The sequence below is a fragment of the Oncorhynchus kisutch genome, unplaced genomic scaffold (assembly GCF_002021735.2).
Source record: "Oncorhynchus kisutch isolate 150728-3 unplaced genomic scaffold, Okis_V2 scaffold1010, whole genome shotgun sequence".
NCBI lineage: Eukaryota > Metazoa > Chordata > Actinopteri > Salmoniformes > Salmonidae > Oncorhynchus > Oncorhynchus kisutch.
Genome location: NW_022262955.1, coordinates 65001 through 75000, shown reverse-complemented (window position 1 = coordinate 75000; position 10000 = coordinate 65001). Strand labels below are relative to the sequence as shown.

General features: G+C 42.3%; 1 protein-coding gene across 1 annotated transcript in view; it reads right to left on the bottom strand.

Moving 5' to 3' along the window:
• Nucleotides 1-10000, bottom strand: part of LOC116364152 (cGMP-specific 3',5'-cyclic phosphodiesterase-like) — a 51026-nt gene that overhangs the window by 18714 nt on the left and 22312 nt on the right. Inside the window, exons 12-14 of the mRNA XM_031817386.1 lie at nucleotides 7886-7953; nucleotides 5632-5732; nucleotides 2651-2835 (exon numbers count right to left, since the gene is read on the bottom strand). Coding sequence (XP_031673246.1) covers nucleotides 2651-2835; nucleotides 5632-5732; nucleotides 7886-7953 — 354 coding nt within the window. The remainder of the gene's footprint in view (nucleotides 1-2650; nucleotides 2836-5631; nucleotides 5733-7885; nucleotides 7954-10000) is intronic.

Sequence of the window (10000 nt, the reverse complement as noted above, 5' to 3'; positions counted from 1 at the left end):
GTGTCCTGACTCTCTGAGGTCATTAAAGATCCCAGGGTAACTTATCCTAAGAGTAGGGGTGTTAAACCCTGGTGTCCTGACTCTCTGAGGTCATTAAAGATCCCAGGGTAACTTATCGTAAGAGTAGGGGTGTTAACCCTGGTGTCCTGACTCTCTGAGGTCATTAAAGATCCCAGGGTAACTTATCCTAAGAGTAGGGGTGTTAACCCCGGTGTCCTGGCTAAATTCCCAATCTGGAATTTAGCCAGGACTCAAACCATCACGGTCTCCTAATAATCCCCAGTTTACAATTGGCTCCTTCATCCCCCTGTAACTATTCCCCAGGTTGTTGCTGTAAATGAGATCATGTTCTCAGTCAACTTACCTGGTAAAATAACGGATAAATAAAATACTATTAAAATTAAACCTTAGTGGTAAATGTAGTAATCATTAGCTAAACATCTTTGATTGATTCATATAAAATTGGCTGGCGACGCCATTGATATCAAGAGATTAAATTAAAACGGTTCTCGACTTTCAGATTGTAATGGAAGAAAACGTCATTTAATGTTCATGCATTATGGAGTAGCATATCCGGACACACCAGGAAGACCCCCGCCGCTGCTGAAAAAAATCCTAGGGGAAACACTGAAAAGGGAAGGGAGAGATTGGCAGAGAAAGGGTAAGAGAGGAAGGGAGAGATATGGAAAGAGAGACAGAAATATAGTGGGGTGGAAAGAGAGAGAGAGATCTGTAGAAATAGGAATAGAGGGAGAGATGTGAGGAGAGAGGGAAGGATAGAGAGATGTGAGGAGAGAGGGAAGGATAGAGTGAGGGAAGGATAGAGAGAGAGAGATCTGTAGAAATAGGAATAGAGGGAGAGATGTGAGGAGAGAGGGAAGGATAGAGAGAGGGAAGGATAGAGAGAGAGAGATCTGTAGAAATAGGAATAGAGGGAGAGATGTGAGGAGAGAGGGAAGGATAGAGAGAGAGAGATCTGTAGAAAATAGGAATAGAGGGAGAGATGTGAGGAGAGAGGGAAGGATAGAGAGAGGGAAGGATAAAGAGATGTGAGGATAGAGAGATGGTAGGATAGAGGGAAGGATAAAGAGATAGAGAGATGGTAGGTGTTGGTCTGTTGGTATCAGTGGTTCACCTGCAACGCTCTGATTTCCTCTTGAGCTGCAGTGAGGTGGTAGGACAGAACCTTAGGAGAGGACACACACACACACACACGTCAACACAGCACATAGACTTCAAAAAAACACAAACACAATCACAAATATGTAAACACATGAAGGAATTGTAGAAAAACTGAGTTTAAATGTATTAATTAAAATCACTCAAGTCTATTTTATAACAATTTATAAGATTCTTATTTGCATAAAATAGACAGAGACCAGTCTTATCAACAATAGATAATAGTATTTATTAACGGAGCGCGCTGCCATGTAACCACGAACAACAGTTTATATACAAAATATGATGTCACAGGTTCTAGAATGAATCTCCTCCTCTCGAACCAGGACAAAGCAGGTTCAACAGTTTATATACAAAATATGACGTCACAGGTTCTAGAATGAATCTCCTCCTCTCGAACCAGGACAAAGCAGGTTCAACAGTTTATATACAAAATATGACGTCACAGGTTCTAGAATGAATCTCCTCCTGTCGAACCAGGACAAAGCAGGTTCAACAGTTTATATACAAAATATGACGTCACAGGTTCTAGAATGAATCTCCTCCTCTCGAACCAGGACAAAGCAGGTTCAACAGTTTATATACAAAATATGACGTCACAGGTTCTAGAATGAATCTCCTCCTCTCGAACCAGGACAAAGCAGGTTCAACAGTTTATATACAAAATATGACATCACAGGTTCTAGAATGAATCTCCTCCTGTCGAACCAGGACAAAGCAGGTTCAACAGTTCATTCCAACTCACCAACACGACACACACTATACCTGGATGAACTCCTGAAGTCTCACCATTATCTATCACTATTTAGCAGACAGTTCCAGATACGGAAACCCCGGAGAGGCTCTCGCTGTCTTATCTAAATGCCACAGAGTTATAGCTGAGTGGGTTCAAACATAGGTTAATGACCCTCTTTGCTTACAAACACACAACACATACCTCTCCAACGAAGTTGGAATGGTGTTTATTATGTTTAATCACTCCTTGTTCATGCTACATAATCCCTTCCTTATGAACTAACATTATTAATCAGATATAATAAAACAGAGTAGAGTTTAATTAGTTATAGTTCTATTTAAATGTAGATATTGTTTAGTCATTATTCATACAATTCCTATCACTAAGGTGTATGTAAACGTCAGACTTCACCTCTATTTACACAGTACCAGTCAACAGTTTGGACACATCTACTCATTCAAGGGTTTTTCTTTATTGTTACTATTTTCTACATTGTAGAATAATAGTGAAGACATCACACTATGGAATAACACATATGGAATCATGTAGTAACCAAAAAAGTGTTAAACAAATGAAAATATATATTAGATTCTTCAAAGTAGTGATGCCTTCACTATTATTCTACAATGTAGAAAATAGTAAAAAATAAAGAAAAACCCTTGACTAGTACTATATATATAATATATATTACATACATATATACATATATACACAGACTTCTGTCTCCTCCCCCACCTCTTGGGTAACGTCCTGACTGGCTCGTTGGTACTCTATCCGTTGGACGGTCTGGACGGTCTGCAGGGCCAGGCCGCAGTACACCGCAAAGTCCTCCAGGAGGCGCTCATCATAACGGTTAAACGCCCTGCCCGTCTCCGCCTCGCCAGGGGCCGTGCCCAGTTTGTTCTTCAGCTGGCAGACGGCTGAACAGACAACAACAACAACAACAACAACAGCAACAGCAACAACAACAACAACAACAACAACAACAACAACAGCAGCGACAACAACAACAACAGCAGCGACAACAACAACAACAGCAGCGACAACAACAACAACAACAACAGCAGCGACAACAACAACAACAACAACAGCAGCGACAACAACAACAACAACAACAGCAGCGACAACAACAACAACAACAACAACAACAACAACAACAACAGCAGCGACAACAACAGAGGGATGGATGAAAAGTTGTTAATAACTTTATTTATTTATTTAATAACTTCAAACATCATGACGATTCATGACTCAATCTTATCAGGTATCGTCATGACGATATCGTCTTGTCCAGGGCCTGTATTCATGAAGCGTCTCAGAGTGCTGACCTGGGATCAGTTTTGCCTTTTTAGATCCCAATGAAGAAGACCACATAGACAGGTGGGGACCTGATCCTAGATCAGCTCTGCTACTCTGAGATGCTATTGCGGATGTGTTTCTGTGGTGTGGAGATCAGTAGTGGTTAATTTATGGATAGGGGGCAGTATTCGGAAGTTTGGATGAACGAGGTGCCCAAAGTAAACTGCCTGTTACTCAGGCCCAGAAGCTAGTATATGCATATAATTGTATTATTGGATAGAAAACACTCTGAAGTTTCTAAAACTGTTACAATAATGGCTGTGAGTATAACAGAACTGATGTGGCAGGTGAAAACCCAAGGACAAACCATCCAGGAAATGACATTTCTTTAATGTGAGTCATTTTCTATTCAAAGCCTATTGACTATATAAAGGGTTAGGGCCCAGATTGCAGTTCCTATGGCTTCCACTAGATGTCAACAGTCTTTAGACATAGTTTCAGGCTTGTTTTCTGAAGAAAAAAACAAGAATAAGAAGTTTTGGCAGGTGTCCGTTTTCACTGCCACTACTCCTTTGCGCGTGACGATGTGCGTACCCCTCGTTCTTTTTCCTTTCTATTGAAAACGCTTTTGTCCGGCTGAAATATTAGCGATTATTTAGATAATAATTGACACCCTGAGGATTAGTTATAAACATCTTTTGACATGTTTCGACTAACTTTACCGGTACTATTAGGATAAATTCGTCTGCATGTTTTGACCTCCTTAGAGCCAGTGGATTACTGAACAAAACGTGCCAACAAAACTGAGTTTTTGGGATATAAAGAGGGACTTTATCGAACAAAACAACGATTTATTGTGTTGCTGGAACCCTTTGGAATGCCAACAGATGAAGATCTTGATTTATTTTATTGCTATTTCTGACTTTCGTGACTCTTCTGCTGGGTTGTAAAATGTTTGTATGCTTTTGTAAGCGGGGCGCAGTCCTCAGATTATCGCATGGTCTGCTTTCGCCGTAAAGCCTTTTTGAAATCTGACACAGCGGCTGGATTATCAAGAAGTTAATCTTTAAGCCGATGTATAACACATGTATTTTTATGTTTAATTGGACTATTTCTGTCATTTGAATTTGGCGCTCTGCAATTTCACCGGATGTTGTCAAGGTGGGTCGCTAGCGAAACGCATATCCGAAAATTAAGACAGTCTTATCTGTTGTTTGTAGATCAGTGATGGTTAGGACTGTCTATTTAACAACCCTGCTAAGCACCCTGGCTGACGCACTCTAATGCTGCTAATACTCAGTCAGCTAATAGAGGACTTCCTAGTAAATACAAGATGATCTACAGACAAGATTCTCTACAGACTTCCTAGTAAATACAAGATTCTCTACAGACAAGATTCTCTACAGACTTCCTAGTAAATACAAGATTCTCTACAGACAAGATTCTCTACAGACTTCCTAGTAAATACAAGATTCTCTACAGACAAGATTCTCTACAGACTTCCTAGTAAATACAAGATTCTCTACAACCAAGATTATCTACAGACTTCCTATTAAATACAAGATTATCTACAGCCAAGATTCTCAACTGCCAAGATTATCTGCAGACTTCCTAGTAAATACAATGCTTCCTAGTCGTTCAATACTAGTCAGTGAATAGATCAGTAAATAAAGACTGAAGAGCCAGTAATACGCTGGTTTAAGACGCACTGATATCAATATCTCTGCCTTGACTATCAACAACGACTAACAGCGTGACTCTAACAACCACAGAAGAGGAAGACTCCCTACGACTAACAGCATGTCTCTAACAACCACAGAACAAGAAGACTCCCTACGACTAACAGCATGTCTCTAACAACCACAGAAGAAGAAGACTCCCTACGACTAACAGCATGTCTCCAACAACCACAGAAGAAGAAGACTCCCTACGACTAACAGCATGTCTCTAACAACCACAGAAGAAGAAGAAGACTCCCTACGACTAACAGCGTGCCTCTAACAACCACAGAAGAAGAAGACTCCCTACGACTAACAGTGTGTCTCTAACAACCACAGAAGAAGAAGACTCCCTACGACTAACAGTGTGTCTCTAACAACCACAGAAGAAGAAGACTCCCTACGACTAACAGCGTGCCTCTAACAACCACAGAAGAAGAAGACTCCCTACACCAAACAGAGACACCTGCCTCTTTACTGTTGTATGAGGTGTAGTTATAGAATTCATGTTGTTGTTGTCAATGGAATTCTACAGTGAGGTTAAAGTCATATAACGTAGTTAGATAAATGTGAGTTGTATCCGGCCATTGGCCTGTAAAGACAGTGCTGCATATAATGTAGAGAAGATACATTCAGGGAAAGACGCACCAATGATTTGTCCTGTCTTCCCGTTTCTGATCGGGCAGCAGACCAGACTACCCGTGTGGGGGTCCTGATCGGCGCCGGACACGTTCATTGTCTCCTTGGAGACCAACACCTGCAGGGCGTGGGTCAGGTCTATGTCCGAGAGGGTGCAGTCTCTATAGAAACACAGAAAGATAGTGATGCTACAGTCTCTATGGAAACACGGAAAGATAGTGATGCTACAGTCTCTATGGAAACACGGAAATATAGTGATGCTACAGTCTCTATAGAAACACAGAAATATAGTGATGCTACAGTCTCTATGGAAACACAGAAAGATAGTGATACTACAGTCTCTATGGAAACACGGAAATATAGTGATGCTACAGTCTCTATGGAAACACAGAAAGATAGTGATGCTACAGTCTCTATGGAAACACATAAATATAGTGAAGCTACAGTCTCTATGGAAACACAGAAAGATAGTGAAGCTACAGTCTCTATGGAAACACAGAAAGATAGTGATGCTACAGTCTCTATGGAAACACAGAAAGATAGTGATGCTACAGTCTCTATGGAAACACAGAAATATAGTGAAGAGACACATAGAGGTATATAGAGAGGTACACTGCTCAAAAAAATAAAGGGAACACTAAAATAACACATCCTAGATCTGAATGAATTAAATATTCTTATTAAATACTTTTTTCTTTACATAGTTGAATGTGCTGACAACAAAATCACACAAAAATTATCAATGGAAATCTAATTTATCAACCCATGGAGGTCTGGATTTGGAGTCACACTCAAAATTAAAGTGGAAAACCACACTACAGGCTGATACAACTTTGATGTAATGTCCTTAAAACAAGTCAAAATGAGGCTCAGTAGTGTGTGTGGCCTCCACGTGCCTGTATGACCTCCCTACAATGCCTGGGGATGCACCTGATGAGGTGGCGGATGGTCTCCTGAGGGATCTCCTCCCAGACCTGGACTAAAGCATACGCCAACTCCTGGACAGTCTGTGGTGCAACGTGGCGTTGGTGGATGGAGCGAGACATGATGTCCCAGATGTGCTCAATTGGATTCAGGTCTGGGGAACGGGCGGGCCAGTCCATAGCATCAATGCCTTCCTCTTGCAGGAACTGCTGACACACTCCAGCCACATGAGGTCTAGCATTGTCTTCCATTAGGAGGAACCCAGGGCCAACCGCACCAGCATATGGTCTCACAAGTGGTCTGAGGATCTCATCTCGGTACCTTATGGCAGTCAGGCTACCTCTGGCGAGCACATGGAGGGCTATGCGGCCCCCCCAAAGAAATGCCACCCCACACCATGATTGACCCACCGCCAAACCGGTCATGCTGGAGGATGTTGCAGGCAGCAGAACGTTCTCCACGGCGTCTCCAGACCTCTGGCGAGCACATGGAGGGCTATGCGGCCCCCCAAAGAAATGCCACCCCACACCATGATTGACCCACCGCCAAACCGGTCATGCTGGAGGATGTTGCAGGCAGCAGAACGTTCTCCACGGCGTCTCCAGACTCGCTTACAGCCAGGATGGCATTGATGTGCCATCCTGGCTGTAAGCACAACCCCCACCTGTGGACGTCAGGCCCTCATACCACCCTCATGGAGTCTGTTTCTGACCGTTTGAGCAGACACATGCACAATTGTGGCCTGCTGGAGGTCATTTTGCAGGGCTCTGGCAGTGCTCCTCCTGCTCCTCCTTGCACAAAGGCGGAGGTAGCGGTCCTGCTGCTGGGTTGTTGCCCTCCTACGGCCTCCTCCACGTCTCCTGATGTACTGGCCTGTCTCCTGGTAGCGCCTCCATGCTCTGGACACTACGCTGACAGACACAGCAAACCTTCTTGCCACAGCTCGCATTGATGTGCCATCCTGGATGAGCTGCACTACCTGAGCCACTTGTGTGGGTTGTAGACTCCGTCTCATGCTACCACTAGAGTGAAAGCACCGCCAGCATTCAAAAGTGACCAAAACATCAGCCAGGAAGCATAGGAACTGAGAAGTGGTCTGTGGTCACCACATGCAGAACCAGTCCTTTAATGGGGGTGTCTTGCTAATTGCCTATAATTTCCACCTGTTGTCTATTCCATTTGCACAACAGCATGTGAAATGTATTGTCAATCAGTGTTGCTTCATAAGTTGACAGTTTGATTTCACAGAAGTGTGATTGACTTGGAGTTACATTGTGTTGTTTAAGTGTTCCCTTTATTTTTTTGAGCAGTGTACATATAGCCTGAAACAAAACACAGCCGTTGATGTAATGACACAACAGTGATAGGAGAGGAAAACCCTTTCTAGAACCTTTGAAAGATCTGGAACTCTGACCCTTGTTCTTCTCCCTCCATATGGACCAGCCCAGAGAAGGAGTTCTAGAACACAACGGAACATTAGAACACGTCAACAAGGTTCTACATTTATACAGTTCAGAACTTCCATATACCATTAGTAACAACACACAGGTGTGGGAATGGAGGAGAGTCACTCTGGGAACCCACTAAGGGAAAATCCTTGTATTAAAATGATAAAATGTTAAAATAATTACACTGGTTCCACCCCCAGATTCCCCTCCATTTCCAGCAATGTCCTGAAAACACAACACTAGCCTGGTAAATCCAGACTGAACGATACGTTAATTTAAAAAAAACTGCTTATCAGTCTGGCCTCCAGCCGATAAACAGGGTTTGGAATGAGACAGAAAATGGCTGGTCCAATCAGCGTTCGCCAAGAAACAATGGCAGCGTTTACGACCAAAACCAGACTAATAAGCGACGTAAAGAAATAGTAAAAAGCAGAGATCATGCTGGACCCACCCAGCTAAAACAATACTGCAGTCAACTAAGAAGAAACAATACTGCAGTCAACTACGAAGAACAATACTGCAGTCAACTAAGAAGAAACAATACTGCAGTCAACTAAGAAGAAACAATACTGCAGTCAACTAAGAAGAAACAATACTGCAGTCAACTAAGAAGAAACAATACTGCAGTCAACTAAGAAGAAACAATACTGCAGTCAACTAAGAAGAAACAATACTGCAGTCAACTAAGAAGAAACAATACTGCAGTCAACTAAGAAGAAACAAACGTTACGTCTTGTGTTTTAATAAACAGAAAGTGGTGTGTTCTGTTTCATAAACCAGAAGGTTATGTTTTGTATTTTATAATCCAGGAAGTTGTGGCTTGTGTTTTATAAACCAGGAAGTTATGTCTTGTGTTTTATAAACCAGGAAGTTATTTGGTGTTTTATAAACCAGGAAGTTATTTGGGGTTTATAAAACAGGAAGTTATTTGGGGTTTTATAAACCAGGAAGTTATTTGGGGTTTTATAAACCAGGAAGTTATTTGGGGTTTTATAAACCAGGAAGTTATTTGGGGTTTTATAAACCAGGAAGTTATTTGGGGTTTTATAAACCAGGAAGTTATTTGGGGTTTTATAAACCAGGAAGTTATTTGGGGTTTTATAAACCAGGAAGTTATTTGTGGTTTATAAACCAGAGTAACTGAAAGCTTCAGAGAGAGAAAACAAGGCAGGTCATTTGTGATGATATTTTTAAAAGAAGCACGACTTATTTAACACTGTTGCTTCTCACCGACACGTTTAGACTTTCATCCTCCTGGTATAGTTGGGAAAGTCTAGACTAAAAAAACAACAGCAGAAAACTGAGATCAAAATCAAACCTTCGACTTCTATACATCATATGTCCCACAAGTTATTACATTGATTATATAAACCTATCTGATCATTATTTCAGGCCTACATGCTAGGGGTTAGGAGCTAGTGTTTAGGGGTTAGGAACTAGTGTTTAGGGGGTAGGAGCTAGTGGTCAGGGGTTAGGAGATAGTGGTTAGGGGTTAGGAGCTAGTGTTTAGGGGCTTGTGGTTAGGGGTTAATAGCTAGTGTTTAGGGGTTAGGAGCTAGTGGCTAGGGGTTAGGAGCTAGTTTTTAGGGGCTAGGAGCTAGTGTTTAGGGGCTAGGAGCTTGTGTTTAGGAGCTAGTGGTTAGGGGCTAGGAGATAGTGGTTAGGGGTTAAGATCTAGTGGTTAGTGTTTAGGAGCTAGTGGTTAGGGGTTAGGAGCTAGTGGCTAGTTGTTAGGGGTTAGGAGCTAAGGGTTAGGGGTTAAGATCTAGTGGTTAGTGTTTAGGAGCTAGTGGTTAGGGGTTAGGAGCTAGTGGCTAGTTGTTAGGGGTTAGGAGCTAAGGGTTAGGGGTTAAGATCTAGTGGTTAGGGGTTAGGAGATAGTGGTTAGTGTTTAGGAGCTAGTGGTTAGGGGTTAGGAGCTAGTTGTTAGGGGCTAGGAGCTAGGAGCTAGGGGTTAGGAGCTAGTGGTTAGAGGCTATGAGCTAGTGGTTAGGAGCTAGTGGTTAGGGGTTAGGAGTCATAGGGTTAGGGGCATAGGGCTAGGGGTTAGGGGGGGT